The following is a 20,789-nucleotide window of genomic DNA, read 5'->3' on the forward strand; positions in this document are numbered from 1 at the left end:
GCAGAGCCCTATTGGGAAAGCCTGAAGACTGGCCATTTTTCAATGGCAAGAAACACCCTCAGCTCCAGAACCACGGAAGCAAATGTGCTTTCAGGTAGAGAATTTCTATTATTCTGATCGTTTCCAAATAGTTTTTTTTTTTATTAAGCATTGTTTTTACTTTATAAAGCAACTATTAGTTGACATTCTAATTTCCTGTGTATTTAGAGAATGTAGAAGGAACTGATGCTCTTATTTATGGAAACATATAGGTGCAAGATATTTTTCAATCAAAGAGAACATTGATTAAAAATTTTAAAACAGGCTTGAATATTTTGAATATCTTTCCTTAGGGATTTTGGACAGATACCATTGCCATGGTTTACAATAATTTTCCTTTTGCTCAAATCAAGAGGTTTCACAAATGTTTAATTTCTCTCTACCAATTCCCTTCCCATAATTGCTAAAAACATAGGTGCCAAATGGACAATAAACACCACAGTAATCTAGAGGTCTCAATTTGTATCTCATGCCAAGTCCTTGGAATTAAAATGTTCAGAAAATCATTGCTTTCTATACTGATAATTGTGTGCTTAGATTTGCTATCCAGACATTTACAAGAAAATCTGGACTACCTTAAATTAAGATTCGTGTTAAATATGATCTATAAACAGCAGAGTTATGTGCCTGTTGCTTTCTCTTTTAGGATGATTGCACTCAGGCAAGCAGCTTACTTCACTTGCTTGTTTGCTACAGTTTCCTGTGGTGAGTGGATTATCTCTAAGAGGCAAAGTTAAGGGTGAGGGGGAGAGTAGTTAAGCAAGACATCTGACCCTCAGGACACATATCCTTTTAAGGTTCAGCACCAACTACCACTTGGCAGATATATCATCCTAGACACGCCAGAAGGAGGGGCCCAGAAACGACAATGTCTTGGCAGGTGTCGACAGAAACTTCTGTTTGGAAAAGACTCTCTACAAAGCAGATCTTAAAACAATCAGCCCTCTATTTTTATTATCAACATTAAAAAATCAACTTTATCTGAATCAGAAGAGTGCTAGGTATTTTATAGCATCTGGGTCCAACCCAAGTATGATAATACGTACTCAGTACATATTTTTATTGTTTTAGACTTCTGGGGAATCATTTCAGAAAAGTACCTAGTTTATATTTGATTTAGGAAGTCATCCATTTGAATAGTTTTGCGTTTCACCATCAGGCTTTGATCTTATTTCTCTTTCTATCCATTAAAATTTCACAGAATAGGAATGATTTTAGACACTGTTTTTCATTAATCATTGTAGAATGGAGTTTTCAGGATGCCACCATTATGGGTGGTTTCTGAGTCTTTGTTGACTTAAGAAGACCACATCACAACAATGTTTATGGCTAAGACAAACACTTCCAGGTGTCTAGGGTAAGGATTACATTTGGCAAAAAATATAAATTCTTAAGGAAGAAGTTTTTTTCCCCTAAACCAAACTCCCCTCCATCTGTCCCCTCATTCCAAATTGCTCTTCTGAGCCAAAATCATTACTGCTTACAAATACATTGAATGCTGAGGAGTAGAAGCCAGAGATGCTGTGAACCATGGTCACTTCAATTTTATTATTTTTGAAAAAAATTATGATCATGCTAGGGAAATTAGAGGTGCAAATTAGCAGAAAATGAGAAAATACCTGTCATCTATAGTCTTATAATACAGAGACAGCCTTTGTTCAAAATAACTTTTTCAGATATTTTTCTGCATGTGTCTTTACACACTCAACAAAGGTGTTATTAGATACTTTTTTTTGTAACTTATGCTTCCCATTTATAGTGATCTTTCATGCAGATAAATATTTATCATGTTTTTGGAGCTTAATATTCTTCTCTATCCATGATAGTTTTGTATGCACATTCTTATATACATGCTTATGTCTGTAGAAAAATTTTTTTGGAAATTAAAACACCAGATATAGTAAAGGTGTGCATATTTTTGAAGGTTTTATGATATATATCATCAAATTATCTTCCAGAAAAATTGTTCCCATGTTAGAAGATAGGGAGAAACCAAGCTAAGATCACATTTGAGGGAAAATAATTTATGTACAAATTATTATGGTTCAGCACGATAAATGAAAATCAACCAAGTATTTTTATGCATAAGTGCCCATAAAATAATTTCAACATCGCACATCACACCCTAATATATCACTATTTCAGGAGTTCCCTGGCTGTCCAGTGGTTAGGACTCTGTGCTTCCACTGCAGGGACATGTGTTCGAGCCCTGGTCAGGGAACTAAGATCCCACACACTGCACAGCAGGTATATTTCATCCTGCTTCTGCATTTAGTTACATCATAAGATCTTTGGGTATTCCACGGACAAAGTAAGAAGGTTTAGAACGCAGACACATTTCTTTTAAAATTATTATTTCTTCCAAATTAATGTGCCTTTTTTCAATGATTCTGTCATAGGATGCTTGACTCAACTATATAGCAACACCTTCTTCAGAGGCGGGGATGTATCTGCCATGTACACCCCAGACGCCCAATACTGTCAGATGATGTGCACTTTCCATCCGAGGTGCTTGCTATTTAGCTTTCTTCCTGAAAATTCAACCAGTGACGCAGACAAAAGGTAAAAGCTGATATTTCCTTATTGGAGAAGCCAGTCATTTTTCAAAATGGAATCAGTTATGTGCACCACATAGCGAGGTTTTGTTTCTAAATGGCCAGCTTCATCGGAATCACCCTGCGTAGTTCTTATCTAAGCAGATTCTTAGGCTCAAGCCCAGATCTATCAAACCTAAGTCTCTTGGGCCTGGAAATCTGCATTTTAAACAATGACCTCATTCACTTAGAGCCATAGAAGGTAGTCTTTCCTATCCAAGACCTCAAGGAAAACACTCGAAAATGATTGAGTTACAAGATTATCTCAAGAAAGGGTCTAATAACAGGTGAATATTTCACCTGAACAAGAAAGCTATTTACTGTCTGATGCATGATCACACTTGTGGATAGCATAGTTCTTAACTATAGAAGGCAAGCATTTTGTTGAGAAAATAATTAAAATCCAGATCTTGTAACCTTGGGAGAAGGTAGGTCTGAATGATGCCTATAATGAGACAGTTTGGGCACCTATAGTATGCATGGTATGTGTATGCCTGCATGTACATGCATACGTGTGTGTGTGTGTGTGTGTGTGTGCACGCATGTGTGGACATGAATATTTATTATTAACTGGTAATTTGGAAAAGTACGAGTATTTGAAAAGTAGTTGGTAATGAAAAGTCTTATTCAGTCATAAAGCTGCTCAAGTACAACCATAGTTTTATTATGATTTTAATTTTGATCAAATATCCAGAATGAATGTTTCTTCCTTGTTCCCATTTCCAAATCCATAATTCTTTTCCTTTATCTTTACTCTATTTGAATTAAAAACTAGGAATTAGACTGTCATTCCCTGATTCTCCAAGGGAAGTGAAAGTGAAAATGCTAGTCGTGTGGCTGTGTCCAACTCTTTGCGACCCCATGGACTGTAGCCTACCAGACTCCTCTGTCCATGGAATTATCCCAGACAAGAATACTGGAGTGGGTAGCCATTCCATTCTCCAGGTGATCTTCCCGACCTAGGGACCGAACCCACGTCTCCTGCATTGCAAGCGGATTCCTTACCATCTGAGCCACCAGGGAAGCCCTCTACAGGGAAACTTGTATAGCAAACCCAGACTGTATGTTAGAGGCAGCAACTTTTCACTTAAAAAGTTGGATTAGGTTCTAGAATCCTTTTAAGTAAGAAAATTACATTAAAGTTGACATTAAAGACAGAATGAAGTTTTTTAGTAGGTGTGGACTGTAAGGAATTAGTAATCAGGATAAATACCAAATATAGATGCAACTCTCATGACTGATTTAATTTCTTAAGTAAATGAAAATATTTATAACAACAATCACCAGCTGGGAACATAATTCCCACAAAGCTTGGGAATGCAGGAAGAATCATTCCCTCTTTGTTTGAAACAAAGGAAAACATGCTTAAGTTAGATATTACAAAGATTGTTAGGTATTAAGGAATTGCCTCTCAGAATGTTTTTCCCAGCAGGAGTCAGGCATGCTGTATTATTTTCCTTATTTCTGGCTGTATTCATGAGTGCATAGAAATGCTAGACATTTCCTCAATGTGTGTTTATCATTCTACTTCTTATTAAGCTACTTTTAATAAATAGGTTTGGTTGCTTCTTGAAGGACAGTGTGACAGGAACCCTGCCGAGAGTGTCACGGACAGGTGCAATTTCGGGACATTCCCTAAAGCGATGTGGTCGTCAAATTAGTGGTAAGGTGTGGATTTCTGAGCTCAGTTTGAATGGACAGCGGGTCTACCTTAGAACAGCTTCTGCTCAAACTCTGTAGCACCATGCACTTTTGGAGCGGAAAACTTAGAAAGATAACAGAGATGGGGTTGTATACTGGACACACCCTCTTATCTTCATCAGTCATCTCATACTTGAGGAGCCTCCATTGTTTATGAGGCTAGCACTTTGGTGTAAGATGTACAAAAAGTAAATACACAGCTGAACAATAGTCTGCCTTTGATTCTCAAACAGAAACAGACCCACAGAGAACAAACTTAACCGTTACTAATGGAGAAGGATGGGGGGAGGGGTAGATTGGGAGTTTGGGATGGACATGTACACACTGCTATATTTAAATAGATAACCAACAAGGGCCTACTGTATACCACAGGGAACTCTGCTCAATATTCTATAATAACCTATATAGGAAAGGAATCTGAAAGAGAATGGATACACGTGTATGTATAACTGAATCAACTGGCTGTGCCTGAAACCAACACAAGATTTTAAATCAGCTAAGTCCACTATAAAATTAAAAAAAAAAAGCTACCCAGCCCAAATTGATGATTCACTTCCAGAAGGGAAGCTAATTGAATTTGCTCTATGTGTTTTATTTGGGCAGCTTGCCACCGAAGCATTTATAAAGGAATTGATATGAGAGGAGTCAATTTCAATGTATCTAAGGTGAAAAGTGCTGAAGAATGCCAAGAAAGGTGCACCAACAACATTCACTGCCAGTTTTTCACATATGCCACAAAAACCTTCTTCAATGCAGAGTACCGGTGAGTAAAATTCAGTGTCTGTTCTTTCTGATGGTGTTTTCAGAAACATAACCTTTTTTTTCTTCATAACCATTTTTCCCCCAACTGAAAATCAGAGAAAGTTTTTAGGTCTAATCAGTCTTCTTAGTCTTAAAGAGAATAAGAATATTCTTAAAGAGATGGGAATACCAGACCACCTTACCTGCCCATGAGAAACCTGTTTTGCAGGTCAAGAGGCAACAGTTAGAACTGGACATGGAACAATGGACTGGTTCAAAATTGGGAAAGGGGTACATCAAGGCTGTATACTGTCATCCTGCTTACTTAAATTATATGCACAGTACATCATGCAAAATGCCAGGCTAGATGAATCACAAGCTGGAATCAAGATTTCCAGCAGAAATATCAACAGCTTCAGATATGCAGATGATACCACTTTAATGGCATGAAGAGGAACTAAAGAGCCTCTTGATGAAGGTGAAAGAGAAGAGTGAAAAAGCTGGGTTAAAACTCAACATTCAAAAAACAGATCATGGTATCTGGTCCTATCACTTCATGGCAAATAGATGGGGAAAATGTGTAAACAGTGTCAGAATTCATTTTCTTGGGCTCCAAAATCAATGTGGACAGTGACTACAGCCACGAAATTAAAAGATGCTTGCTCCTTGGAAGAATAGCTATGTCAAACCTAGACAGTGTTTTAAAAAGCAGAGACATCACTTTGCTGACAAAGGTCCATATAGTCAAACCCATGGTTTTTGTAGTAGTCATGTACAGATGTGAAAGTTGGACCATAAAGAAGGCTGAGCACCAAAGAATTGATGCTTTTGAACTGTGGTGTTGGAGAAGACTCTTGAGAGTCACTTGGACAGCAAGATCAAACCGTTAAATCCTAAAGGAAATCAACCTTGAATATTCATTGGAAGGACTGATGCTGAAGCTGAAGATCCAATATTTTGGCCATCTGATTTAAAGAGCTGACTCAGTGGAAAAGCCCCTGATGCTGGGGAAAACTGAGGGCAAGAGGAGAAGGGGGAAACAGAGGGTAAGATGGTTGGATGGTATCACTGACTCAATGGACATGAGTCTGAGCAAACTCAGAGAGATAGTGATGGACAGAGAAGCCTGGTGTGTGCAGTTCATGGGGTCACAGAGTCAGACAGGCCTTAGAAACTGAACAACAGTCTTCTTATTATTTTATTCAACTTTGGCATCATTTTTCCTGAAGAGAAAAATTTCCATTTGGTCCACAAATACCCTGTGCTTGTAGAGTCAGGGTTCAGTAGAATAATGTCCCATAGAAGAACAGCTCCTACTGCACCCTCAATGTCTATTTGATGAATAACACAATCCCTAACTCACTCATCACTGACGTCACTGTTCTGATTGCTTTGTTTATTTTCCACTGACCATGGATCATTTTCAACAAGGAATGGACTTCTGCAGGCACCTTGAAGTTTAGGAAGCAAAGTAACCTCTGTTTTTCACATTCAGGAACAACTGCCTATTAAAACACAGCCCACAGGGGACACCTACGCGTATAAAGGTGCTGACTGACGTGGAGTCTGGATTCTCACTGAAGGCGTGTGGAAACTCGAAAATTGGTAATCTTTATGGCTCCTACTTCATTGTGTGGGCTTCTTCCCCAATGGCTCGGTGGTAAAGAATCTGCCTGAAATACAGGAGATGCACGAGGCCCGGGCTCGATCCCTGGGTCGTGACGATCCCCTGGAGAAGGGAATGCAACTCACTCCTGTATTTTTGCCTGGAGAACCCCATGGACAAAGGAGCCTGGCTGATTACAGTCCATGGGGTTGCAAAGAGTCAGAGACAACTTAGTGACTAAACAATTAACAGGGGAATGCTAGTTGTTATGCTAAATACCTTGGCTTTGTAGAATAACACACATTTGAATAATGTTCACATCAGTCAGTGAAACACTGTACCATAAGGAAGGTAACCAACCAGAAAGTTAATGAGGGCAGATATTTATGCAGTCCTTCATTTGATTTGCACCACAGAGAATTAAGGGTTTCCCTTATAGTTCAGATGGTAAAGAATCTGCCTGCATTTCAGGAGATGCAGGAGACACAGGCTCAGTCTCTGAGTCGGGAAGATCCCCTGGAGAAGGAAATGGCAACTCACTCCAATATTCTTGCCTGGAGAATCCCATGGACAGAGGAGCCTTGCGGGCTACATTCTGTGGGGTCACAAAGAGTTGGACATGACTGAGCGCACACACATACATGCATGCACACACACACACACACACACATTTCACTGTGTGATTGTAGTAGGTAGAAAAAAAGAGCCTCCCAAAGACACCCACATCCTAATCTCTGGAATCTGTAAATCTGTTACCTTACAGGGCAAAAAAGGTTTGATTAAATATGTGATTATGTTAAAAACTTTGAGATTATTCTGGATTATATGGATAGACACAATGTAGTCACAAGGGTCCTGATAAAAGAAAGAGAGCAGAATGATCAGGGAATCAGAGAGAGAGAGAGAGAGAGAGATTAGAAGAGGTTATACTTATGGCTTTGAAGATGGAGGAAAGGTCCCCAAGTCAAGGAATGCAGGTGGCCTCTAGAATCTGGAAAAGGTAAGGACAAATGTTCTACAGAGATTCCCAAAGGACCAAAGCCCGGCCAGTAAGACCCATTTCTAGAGAAGGAAATGGCTACCCACTCCACTATCCTTGTCTGGAAAAATCCCATGGACAGAGGAGCCAGGCGAGCTACAGTCCATGGGGTTGCAAAGAGTCAGACACTGATGACTAAGCACTACACATTAGTCCCATCATGCAAGGACTAAACAACAAGGACAGAGACCCATTTCAGACTTCTCAACTTCTGATCTTCAGAACTGGGAGATAATACATTTGTGTTGTTTAAGCCACTAAGTTTGGGATAATTTTTTAAGCAGCCATAGGAAACTAGTACAGTTACATTGTAGAGAAAACTATATGGTCATTTCTTGGTGGTGTCTATTATCTAGTGAAAGGACTCTAGCATAATAAATCAATGAAACCCTGTAGTTTCAGATATAGGGGTAATTTTAATTGAAAGAGCCAGAAAATTTGCTAAGATATTCTCTCTTATTTAGCACATCAGCATGTCAATGATAACATGTTATTGAAACCAAGTTATCAATAGCCACCTCTATACAGTATCAAGTGCTGACTCTGTGCCAAGCCCTGAATGGGGAGCTAGGCTAGGCTCCTGCCTTAGAAGACTGGGGAGTTGGCAGCAATGCCTCTCTTTTCCCATTGGTTCCCAGCCTCTCCCAACACACCTCCTCCATGGGGTGCTCTAGATTTATTGCTTCAAATTAAGTATTATTTATTTTTTTAATATTCACATTTGGTTCTTTTCTGTAATTTAATTTCTGTCTATTGACATTGTCTGGTAAGACATTGTTTTCATACTTCAGTCCTTTCTTTAAGATTTTTTTTTTTTTTTTGGTGTGTGGATCATTTTTAGAGTCTTTATTGAATTTGTTACAATATTGCTTCTGTTTTATGTTTGGGGGCTTTATTTTTCTGGCCATGAGGCATGTGGGATCTTAGCTTGCCTACCAGGAATCAAACCCACATCCTCTGCATTGGATGGCGAAATCTTAACCATTGGACCAACAGGGAAGTTCCCTCTCCAGTTCTTTGGACATGCTTTCCTTTAGTTCTTTGAACATATTTAAAATAGCTGATGTAAAAGTCTTGGTATAGTAAATCCAATGTTCGTGCTCCCTCAGTGATGGTTTATATTGACCTTTACTTCTGTGGATGGGCCATATTTCCTTGTTTCTTGACATATCTCATGATTTTTTTGGAAAAAAAAAATTAGACTTTTTAAATACAAGCATGTGACAAACTCTGGACATCAAATTCCCTCCTTCCTCAGAGTTTATTGTTGTTGTTACTATTTTGTGTTGCTGTTTGTTTGGCGACTTCCCTGAGCTAACACTACTTATGTACAGTGTTTAGTCTCTGTTGTGACATGACCATGGATGTCTGTGCTCAGCTTCCTCCACAGTTTTCTAATGACAGGGCAGAAGTTTCCTTGGGTGCCTAGAAGTAGTGAGTTTCCCAGCCTTGGACAAGGGGCTTTTGGTGAGACTTAGGGCATGCATTTCACTGCCCGGCCCTGGCCTCCACTTTCTGCTGCCACAGAGCTCATAGAGGTCAAAGTCAGTCCCTGGTGAGGGCTCGGGGCTTTCCCAGATCTCTTATGGATATGTGCAGAGCCTCTGTCATGCACACAATCAGCTCCATACAAGCTTATGGCTTTCCAGATTCCCAGGGATATCTCAGAGATTTTCAATCCTTGGTTTTCCTTCTAAAATTCTAATGGGCTTGTGGTATGCCCCTGTTATTACTCCTGACTTACACGGCTACAATGTTGTATAATAGTCACAATCTTTTTTTTTTTTTTTTGACAAACATTTTCCAGGAAAAGGCTGTTAACACTGAGAAAGTTCTGAATCAGGTCAAAGAAACTCAGTCCTTGGGAGTGGGGTTTTCCTGAGAACCTCCAGTCAAATAACGGCAGTTATCTGGGGACAGGGCTTGAGTGTAGCTCCAGCTCTGTTCTGGCCCCTCCTGGGGCCGTTAGGCTGCTGGTTTTCCCCATGATTGTGGGTATTTTCAAGGCTTCCATGGAGCTGTGGAGAGGGGATGAGAGGGAAAGTTAAAACCTCACAGAACTCAGGGTTCTTGCTGAGATTTGGCTGTTGTTCTTGGATTAAAAACTCCCTGGGTTGTTATAAGCCTTTGGTTCATTTCTAGAGTTCTGAAATGACATTAATTTTGACAGTCTGGCCAATGCTCTTGTTTCTTTCTTTTTTTTTTTTAAATGGAGGAAAGGGTTTTGGAAGGTCTTTACTCTGTTATTCCTACTGACATCTTATAGCGCCTTTGACAAACAAAACAGAAGGAAATGAAACTAGCTTAAAAAGCAACATGGTCTTTGGAACATAGTTAATCTCTGTTCTTTTGTCATCTGGACGGGTCAGACTGTGACTGCACTTTGTACTCAGCAATGTGATCCATATTTTGTTTGGAGCAACAGACACGTCAAAAGAGAGTAACCAAGATCCTGAGACATCTAGAAATATAGGAAAATAAGATACCATTAAAGAAACAGATTAGACATTTAACCTGAAAAAGTCAGGATGACTGTTTTAAATTGTTGTTTTTGAAGAATGGTCATTGGGAAAAGGATTAGACTAATCTGCGTGCTTTCATAAAATAGATACTACTATGATGAAAATAAGAAAAAAATTCTGATTCCTAGAGTGGTCCAGAAGTGAGGTAGTCATGAGGTAGTCAGCTCCTTGTCATTATAAATGTCTGAAACAAACGTTGAACTACTTGAGAGGATGCAGTTGTAGGTAGACATGGAATCCCATAAATTCTCTTCCAGCTTAAAGTCTGATTTTTTTTTTAAAAAAAGATTAAATTAGTTGAGGTCTAATTTCCTAAACTTCCCATCTGAAGATATCATGTGTGGCAGGCACATTCTCTTGATTCAACCATGTTCATTTACATTTGGATTCTTTTTGTATTTCTCATAATTGCTACCATTATTCTTTAAGCTTACATAATTTTAATAGAATTTGTTTTTGTTGTTCAGTGGATAAATCATGTCCAATTCTTTGCAATCCCATGGACTGCAGCACACCAGGTTTCCTTGTCTTTTACTAGCTCCTGGAGTTTGCTCAAAAACATGTCCATTGAGTCGATGATGCTATACAACCATCTCATCCTCTGCCACCCTCTTCTCCTTTTGCCTTCAAACTTTCCTAGCATCAGGGCCTTTTCCAATGAGTCAGCTCTTTGTATCAAGTGGCCAAAGTATTGGAGTTTCAGTTTCAGCATCAGTCCTTCCAATGAATATTCGGGGTTGATTTCCTTTAGGATTGACTGCTTTGATCTCCTTGCAGTCAAAGAGACTCCCAAGAGTCTGCTCCAGCATCACAGTTCAAAGCATCAATTTTTCAGCACTCAGCCTTCTTTATGGCCCCCCTCTCACATCCATACATGACTAATGGAAAAACCATAGCTTTGACTATACAGACCTTTGCTGGCAAACTGATGTCTTTGCTTTTTAATAGGCTGTCTAGGTTTGTCATAACTTTCCTTCCAAATGTCCAACTCTGTGATCCCATGGACTGTAGCCTGCCAGACTCCTCTATCCATGTGACTTCCCAGGCAAGACTACTGGAGTGGGTTGCCATTTCCTCCTCCAGGGTGTCTTCCTGACTCAAGGATCTAACCTGTGGCTCCCGCTGTGTCTCCTGCATTGCAGGCAGATTCTTTACCACTTAACCACCTGAGAGGCCCTAGTAGACTTTTAAAGTGAAAGTGATAGTCTCTCAGTTGTGTCTGACTCTTTGCGACCCCATGGACTATACAGTCCATAGAATTCTCTAGGCCAGAATACTGGAGTGAGTAGCCTTTCTCTTCTCCAGGGGATCTTCCCAACCCAGGGTTTGAACCCAGGTCTCTCGCATTGCAGGCAGATTCTTTACCAGCTGAGCCACAAGGGAAGTCCAAGAATACTGGAGTGGGTAGCTTATCCCTTCTCCAGTGGATTTTCCCAACCCAGGAATTGAAATACTTTATGTGTTATCAAATTGAGTAAATTGAGTAAATAATAAGAACATAAGTAAAAGTATAATTGAGATATAATTATGTTATGGAAAATGAAAGTGGATTTCCTCTTGTTCTAATTTCAATGGGTACATGGCATTTTTGTTAGAAATTCAGGTTTTTGTTGATCTCTTTATTAAAATTTTTTCAGAACATTCAGGAAAATATAACAAAACCTATGTTCCTAAGGCCTAAATTTCAGGGTCAGGGAAATATAAAGAAAATATAAACACAAGCTGAGTAGCATAGGTATTTTGTACTGAGTAAGATAAAGCACAGTTTAAGACATTTTATTTCTCTGACGTGGGAATCTGTCTTTTATCAGATTGAGACCAATTTTTTCTTCTCCCAAATGGCAAACAACAAGCCTGGGGATGTTTCAACAGACATTTTTTTCACTACGAATATGTAGTTCTGTGAACAAATAACAGTCATAGTTTCCTTAGTTATGATGACGAAGTACAAGCATATGTAGCCTTGTGACATGTACATCTTCCCCTGTGGGTTCACAGGCTGCCGCATGGACATTTTCCAACATCGTGCATTTTCAGATGTGGATGTTGCCAGAATTATCTCACCAGATGCTTTTGTGTGTCGAACCATCTGTACCTATCACCCCGGCTGCCTTTTCTTCACATTCTATACAAATGCATGGAAGAATGACTCACAGAGGTCAGTAGGCATGTGTCACATTTGCTACTGTCTTGACATCATTTTAATTTTATACTTTGAGTTTTTCCTAAGTTTAATTCATTTCCCTCGAAACACTTGAACTCCTAGAATGAACTTATGGTTACCAGAGGGGAAGGTGGTCGGGGAGAGGGATAGTTTGAGAGTTTGGGGTGGACATGTACATGGTGCTATGTTTAAAATGGATAAGCAACAAGGACCCACTGTATAGCACAGGGAACTCTGCTCAATGCTATATGGCAGCCTGGATGGGAAGGGAGTTCGGGGAAGAAGCATATATGATATGTATGGCTGAGTCCCTTTGCTCGCCACCTGAACCTATCACAACATTGCTAATTGGCTATACTCCAATATAAAATAATTTTTTTTAATTAAAAACAAAAATCACTTGAACTCAGTTTAAATAGGTGCTCTTCTACCAGGTGCAGATTAGTTAAGAGATTAGTGGACTTTCCTACCCATCTTCTCTTACTTAAACAGACCATCCAATCAATGAAACAATAGCCATGGATACCTTTCCTGCTAATCTTAATCTTTTGTATTAGCTTGAAGTAAACCACTCACTGGGAGCATATCCTTTAAGCTCCTTTGTTCTGACCCCAGTGTTTTAGAAACTAGAGCCCTGTTTATCCTGATCAAGGTTCCGGTTCCAACTCTTGACCCTGAGATAACCTGTCCTTTTCTTAGGATATCAAGTTATAATAGTATCAGCACTATAAATCCCCAGAATCTGTTCTTTCTTCTTCTTTGTTTTTTTTTTAATTAGAAGGTAGAACTTTACCTTTCTCCTCTTTTCGGGCTATCTGGATCTGTAAGTTTTCTTCAGAGGGAGATGTGGCTTCATTTACATTTAATCTCTGTAATTCATTGGAGTCCTGTAGTCTGATGTTCTTTGGAGGGAATTTCTCAGAAGAATAAAATTTGCAGGGGGGTGTTTTTTTTATATGAGGTGTTCTTGTATTTGCCTTTAATGGAGTTTTCTTTCTTTCTCTTGCTTGTTTTTGACAATAGAAATGTTTGTTTCCTTAAGACTTCCCAAAGTGGGAGCCCAAGTTCCCCTACTCCTCAGGAAAATGCCATCTCTGGATACAGCCTTCTAACCTGCAAACAAACTCTGCCTGGTAATGTGATTTGATTAAAAAAATATTACCCAAAATGTGATACATTTTATGATCTTCTAACAAGATTCAATGTTCCAGAAAGTTGTATACGTGTGGCTTATCATTTGCACTTTCTATCTTTTTTATGTTTGTCATAGGCACAGAGCCCTGCCACTCCAAAATTTACCCGCAAGTTGCTTTTGAAGGAGAAGAGCTGCATGTGACCTTCGTTAAAGGAGTGGATGATTGCCAAGAGACTTGTACAAAGATGATTCGCTGTCAGTTTTTTACTTATTCTTTATTCCCAGAAGACTGTAGAGGAGAAAAGTTAGTGAATGCTTATTTTTCAAAGACAGTTGGCAGATAATTTCCTGGGCTTTCATCCTCTGAGGTTTAATCTCATGCTGATCATCTTGTCTAGGTGTAAGTGTTCCTTACGCTTGTCTTTGGATGGCTCCCCAACTAACATTACTTATGGGACACAAGCAAGCTCTGGTTATTCTCTGAGGTTGTGTAAACGTGGGGACAGCCATGGTGAGTAAATCTCACTTTTTTCATAAAACTGTAGAGGGATGTCTGAGTTGTTTAGATAGCTTTTTTAATCTTCTATAATGGAACTATGTGTCTTGTTTTCCCTTAATGAAGGGGACTGTGATTCACCCCCTGATCCCAACCATTAACTTCAATGCTCTCTTTTTAGTCTGTACAGCAAAAAGGACACGCATTGTTGGAGGAACAGATGCTTCTTGGGGGGAGTGGCCCTGGCAGGTCAGCCTGCAAGTGAAGCTGAGAGCTCAGAGCCACCTGTGCGGAGGGTCAATCATTGGACGCCAGTGGGTCTTAACTGCTGCCCATTGCTTCGATGGGTAAGGTTTGGCTGCATCTTATCTGGAGTCGTATCTTGCCTCTTCGTTTTGAAGACTCTATAATCAATTTCTCCATCATCGTGTCAGTTTATTAATATCTATCACTCCACAAAGTTACAATAGCTTTTGGTGGTAAACACTTTGAAGATTTTCTCTCTCAGCAACTTTCCCAGGTGACTCAGGGATAAAGAATCCTCCTGCCTCCAGGGAAGGTTCAATCCCTGGGTTGGGAAGACTCCCTGGAGGAGGAAATGGCAACCTGCTCCAGTATTTGTGGCTGGAAAATTCCAAGGACAGAGGAGTCTGGTGGGCTACAGTCCATGGGGTCACAGAGTTGGACATGACTGAGCACGCATGCATGCCATTGTCAACTGTAGTCACCATGCTATATATAACCAGAACTTATTTATCCTATAACTTTAAGTAATTTTAGACTTATTTTGCATATATCCATGTTTAAAGAGTTAATTTAAATTTTCACACTTCCCAAAATATAGATATAATTTAAATAGTGCTGAGGTTCCTCTCATTTGCACTATTAGAGGTGTTACATAAAAACTGGGTTTTCCTCTTGGTTGGATGTCAAGTCAAAAGACACAACGAAGCCAAAGATTGGGAGAAGGAAGGATTTATTATTGCAGCGAGTAGGGAGAAGACTGGGGATCTTTCCCAAAGCAGTTGTGTCCCCAAACAGCACAACTGGAGAAGTTTTAAGCTAAGGGTACATGCATATTCTTGAAGGGCCTTGGGCTGAGTCCAGGCCTTAGTTGATTGAAGTCATGAGGGTCAGAAGAGGTCAACATCATCATGCCTTAGGTTCCAGTTGATCTGGTGGTTGAGTGCTTCTGGCTAATCTTTGCCATCAAAAGACAACTAAGAGTCTTTACAGCTGATCCATAATCTTTGCTATTGTTACTTCTCTTGCCTGTAATAGTCCTTTGTCTCTGCAATCTTTTATTCCCTTTAAGATCATTAATTACTGAGACCTATTCAAGGACAGGGCTTTCCTGTGGTTTAGCTATAAAGAAACTGCCCACAATGCAAAAGACGTAGGTTTGATCCCTGGATGGGGAGAATCCCCTGGAGGAGGTCATGGCAATCCACTCCAGTATTCTTGCCAGGAAAACCCTATGGACTGGCAGGCTATAGTCCATGAAGTTGCAAAAAGTCCAACACAATTGAAACGACTGAGCACATTCAAGGACTACCATTGTGGCCCGGCTTAGATCACGGAATAGCTTAGGCTAAAAATGGTTTCTTTTATATCAAGAAAACCATACCTGGATCTCTTTCTCTGGGAACCCCCTATCCTATCTGGTTACAGAGAGACTTGTATACAGTCATTCTTTCTTGCCAGTTCTGAATTTGATGGAAGTGATTGCTTTCAACTTCGTGAATGAAGCATGATTTTCTATGATAAACTGCGAGATATCTCCCGAACACAGTTTCTCTCAGAAAGAGACAGCAACATTCTTGTATATTCACTTACAGAAAACACGACATAATTATGCAATTTCTAATACTTTAAACTAAATCTTCAGAGTTCAGCACTGCTGCTGTTGGTGCTAAATTGCAAGGAGGAGAAATTAGGTATGTAAACATACATTATATGTAGTATTTTCTTCCCAATTCTTTTTTGAAAGGTAAAGTGAAAGGAGAAAAGAACAATATCAAAGGCCAATCTTTCTGGTTTCAAATCAGTTCTTATTTTTCCCTCCTAGGCTTCTCTTGTCAAATATTTGGCGCATTTATGGTGGCATTTTAAATCTGTCAGAGATAACGACAGAGACATCTTTCTCACAAGTCAAAGAGATCATTGTCCACCCAAATTATAAAGTCTCAGAAGGCAGTCATGACATTGCCATAATAAAACTTGAGGCTCCTTTGAATTTTACTGGTATGTAGCATATTTAAGGTGACGTGTATAGCTGAATTGTATTGGTTTAAATTTTCACATCAGTTTCAAGGAGGGGTCAGACTCTAAGGAGACTGTCTGTATTTTCTGGTTAGTGAAGTTGCAGGAAAGATGAGTATTGCCAGGAAAAATAATTTGAGACTTGACATAAAATGTCTTCTACTTAAGGGCCAAGATGTGTTACTCAGTTCTTTCAGGAAGGAATACAACTGCATATTATACTATTGAGATAATAACAGACATGGAGGGGAGCATGTCTTCCTTTGACAAGAGTAGCAGAATTAGCATTGCCTTGGGCATAGGCATATCATATGAGGAGTATATGAGGGCAAGCACATTCAAACATTAATTTCCAGGTGAAACCTGAGTAGGGAAGAGACTGTTGGTCAAGGCAGTTCTGGGAGGCAGTAGCTTTGTGGTTGGACGGGCTGCATTTGGAGGTACAAATTCTTCACAGTTGCTGGATGCCCACTGGGTCTGCTAAAGCTTCTGTGACCTCAGGCAGGATGTCCTTGCCTCCTGTTACGCCATGGGATTATTGTTAAAAATCAGTTAATAAGCTAAAGTGCCTAAAAATCATGGTTAAAGCAGTGTAGACCCCTCTGCTATTACAATCAAGGGAATCATACACAAGAACTTGTAAAGGCTCTTGACAGTAAATTTGGGTTTGGAGTTTTAAAATTTAATCCAGAAAATTTAACACCAAAAATGACTGTGATGGTGAGACATTTTCTTGAGTCATTGACCTTAGGAACTGAGTGGAAAGTAAAAGGTGTATTCTACTTGGTGCTACTCTAGAGAAAGAGAATATAGGGGCAGAGACAGTATGTATATTTAAAGTCAATGTCCATAACTAAATCTAGCCAAACTCTAATGTAAAAATTCCCTTTCAGATTTGCAAAAAGCAATATGCCTACCTTCCAAAGATGATACAAAACCTGTTTACACTGACTGTTGGATAACTGGATGGGGCTTCACAGAGGAAAAAGGTACCACATGACATTTTATATGTTAAAACATACAGAGTGGATCTGTTTAATTGGCCTCTAAAGTTCTATCCAGATTCATGGTTTTTTTCCTAACTATTCATTCCCAGATATGTATTCAGTAATTCTTGAGAAGACAGAGTTTTGCTTGGTCCTGGAAAAATTCATAGGGTAATCTCTTAAGCATCTTAAGATCATTTGTTTGACTTCTAAAGGATTGGTCCCATACAGGACTAACAACTTCCCCAAGCCCATCCTGTCCTCAGAATTAATAGAGTTCCCATCTCCCAAGGCCACTGTTATCCCTTGCATTAATAACCAGGAGTATAGGCAGACATGTCATCTCTCTTTCTGGAAGGCTTTTAAATCTTTTTTTAAAAACATATCCTTCCTACAACCTGGTAAAGCCTATGAACCTCTTCTCTAATGATGCTTTTACACCCATAAATAAAACACATAGGATTACAAAGAGAACCAATGAAACTGCAACTTACCAGAATACTTTGAAAATGACAGTGTTAATAGCTTAGTCATGTCAGACTCTTTGAGACCCCTTGGGCTGTAGCCCGCCAGGCTCCTCTCTGTCCATGGGATTCTCCAGGCAAGAATACTAGAGTTGATTGCCATGTTCTCCTCCAGGGGATCTTCCTGACCCAGGGATCAAAGCTGGGTCTCCTGCACTGCAGGTGGACTTTTTACCATCTGAGCCACCAGGGAAGCCTTTATTTCTTAACAAGTAATGTAAATCAACTTTATTATAAATTGTATAGTTCATTCCTGACAAATTGAGAACTATAGATTTTTTAAAACTTTTAAAAATTGCAGTCTAGTTGCTTTACAATGTTGTGTGAGTTGCTATTGTATAGCAAAGCGAATCAGTTATACATATATCCACTCTTAGAGTCTTTGCCCATACAGGTCATTGCGGAGTATTAAGTAGCATTGCCCATACTATACAGTAGGTCCTTATTGCTTATCTATTTTATGTATAGTAGTGTGTATATGTAGATAACCAATAAGGACCTACTATATATGTTGAGGGGCTTCCCAGGTGGCGTTAGGGGCAAAGAACCTGCCTGCCAAGGCAGAAGACATAAGAGACTAGAGTTGGATCCCTGGGTCAGGAAGATCCCCTGGAGGAGGACATGGCAACCCACTCCAGTATTCTTGCCTGGAGAATCCCATGGACAGAGGAGCCTGGCAGGCTATAGTCCATGGGGTCACAAAGAGTAGGACTTGACTGAGTGACTGAGCACACATATGTATACTTTTTCCAATTTAATTGAGATATAATTGACATACATGACTGCATAAGTCTATGCTGTCCAGAATGATGTTTTGACTTATATATGTTGTGAAATGATCACTATTATAAATTTGGTTAGCATTCATCATCTGCTGCAGATGCATGTGTGTAAAGTCACTTCAGTAGAGTCTGACTCTTTGCAACACTATGGACTGTAGCCCGCCAGGCTCCTCGTCCATGGGATTCTCCAGGCAAGAACACTGGAGTGGGTTGCCATGTCCTCCTCCAGGGGATCTTCCCGACCCAGGGATCGAACCTGCATCTCTTATGTCTGCTGCGTTGGCAGTCAGGTTCTTCACCACTAGCACCAGCTAGGAAGCCCCTATTACAGATACAGACATACAAAAATATTTATATGAAGAAATGACCTTCATGGAAACTTCATCATTCTCATTTAAGACTGTGGTCTTACTTCTATATTTATTTTATTGCCTCCTTCTGGTGTTACCTCACAGGTAAAATCCAAAATACCCTACAAAAGGCAAATATTCCTTTGATATCAAATGAAGAATGCCAGAAAAGTTACAGAGATTATAAAATAACCAAACAGATGATCTGTGCTGGCTATAAAGAAGGAGGAAAAGATGCTTGCAAGGTAATGCATTGGAGGATGAAAAACACACAATAGGCCACTTGAGAAAAATCATTTCAAAATATGTTTTTCCAAGAGTAGTTCTCTATAGCTTTCTAAATGACTTGGAACCAAATAATCTGATAATTTCACGGAAAATCTTTAAAAAATATTGAATATGCACCTATAATTTTTATATATTATCTGTCTCACAGCAGGCGTATGCCATCTTTAAGGGAAGACAATTGTGCAATCATTGTGCTAAAATACAAGCACGTTAATTTTATCTCACCTTAGGATGTGATGACGTGTTGGAATGAACAGAAAACGCCAACTATTTACTGTTGAATTAGGTCACTTTTACCACGTCCGACAGCTCGTGAGACCCATGAAATATCTGAAGAGCTATGAGAAACTGTTTGCATGGTGTGTGTGGTATGACTACAGAATTTTAAAGGCACATCCATCATAACCGTCTCTCATTTTGTTTTTTTCCACCCACTGTGACACAGGGTGATTCAGGCGGTCCCTTGGTTTGTCAGCATGAAGAAACATGGCATTTGGTGGGCATCACCAGTTGGGGTGAAGGCTGTGCCCGCAGGGAACAACCAGGAGTCTACACCAAAGTTGCTGAGTACGTGGACTGGATTTTAGAGAAAACCCAGGACAGCCTTTGAGGAAGTAGCCAGCTTGAGAAGCTTCATAGACATGGGGAAGAGCTCCCCCTTGGAGTATTCGATTAACAACCTGCATTCAATTCACGTGCTGAACCTTGGGGTTTCTCATCTGCCAAAACCCCACCTCCTGTCCTTGTCGTAAAAGGAACAATGCATAGCGCTTTCAGCATTCAGTAATAATACCGTAATGGCAGAGAAAAACAACCGACTATCTCCACAATTGTGTGTTATGAAATAAAAATGGCCAAAGAGTGTGATTAACGTGTTTTACTCTGATAGTGAAACAGAAGGGAGGACAAGTGACCCCAGGTTGTAGCACATTGCCTGGGATCATTCTAACCTTAGCACTGCCTCCAGAACTCGGGCTATCCCAGGGATAATAAATTCTTCTCTCAGCCTCACCTGCATGGTCATCCATACCCACTACTGCCTGCCTCATTTGGGGTGAAGAGCCGGCGAGCTTGGATTTTGTTCTGCCAAGTGGAATGGAAGAAACCAGTGAAATATGCACTTTTTCCAGGAAGAGATGGGTTATCTGAACCTGGAAGATTAGCAGCGCAGCTTTCCATGCAGGCTTCTTACCTTGGTTCCCTGGGCGTTGCCACAGGGCTCCAGACTGGCCCTGCAGGGGAGACCTGTGGGGCTGCAATTGTCTGGGCGCAGCTTCTGCCACAAGACCCTCATGTGGCCTTCGTGAAAGGCAGGGGATCTGATTTGCTGGGGGTTCAGTGGGCTTCCCAGGTGTCTCTAGTGGTGAAGAACACGTCTGCTGATGCAGGAGACATAGGAGACACAGGTTTGATCTGTGGGTTGGGAAGATCCCCTGGAGGAGGGCTTCAAAACCCACTCCAGTATTCTTGCCTGGAGAATCCCATGGACAGAGGAGCCTGGCGGGCTACAGTCCATAGGGTTGCAAAGAGTTGGACACGACTGAAGTGACTTAGCACACA

The 20,789-nt window shown here is 40.1% G+C and overlaps 1 protein-coding gene across 1 annotated transcript; it reads left to right on the forward strand.

Annotated features, from left to right (window-relative positions):
* On the forward strand, positions 1 to 20,096 carry KLKB1 (kallikrein B1). The gene is made up of 15 exons (XM_043893548.1): positions 1 to 94; positions 686 to 744; positions 2,439 to 2,601; positions 4,190 to 4,296; positions 4,938 to 5,097; positions 6,571 to 6,680; positions 12,241 to 12,400; positions 13,430 to 13,539; positions 13,677 to 13,845; positions 13,940 to 14,052; positions 14,219 to 14,384; positions 16,106 to 16,281; positions 17,193 to 17,288; positions 19,047 to 19,186; positions 19,675 to 20,096. Exons 2-15 carry the CDS (start codon positions 687 to 689, stop codon positions 19,837 to 19,839), a joined length of 1,893 nt encoding a protein of 630 aa, XP_043749483.1. The 5' UTR covers positions 1 to 94; position 686; the 3' UTR covers positions 19,840 to 20,096.
* The last annotated feature ends 693 nt before the right edge of the window (positions 20,097 to 20,789 follow it).

The sequence above is a fragment of the Cervus elaphus genome, chromosome 32 (assembly GCF_910594005.1).
Source record: "Cervus elaphus chromosome 32, mCerEla1.1, whole genome shotgun sequence".
Taxonomy (NCBI): Eukaryota; Metazoa; Chordata; class Mammalia; order Artiodactyla; family Cervidae; genus Cervus; species Cervus elaphus.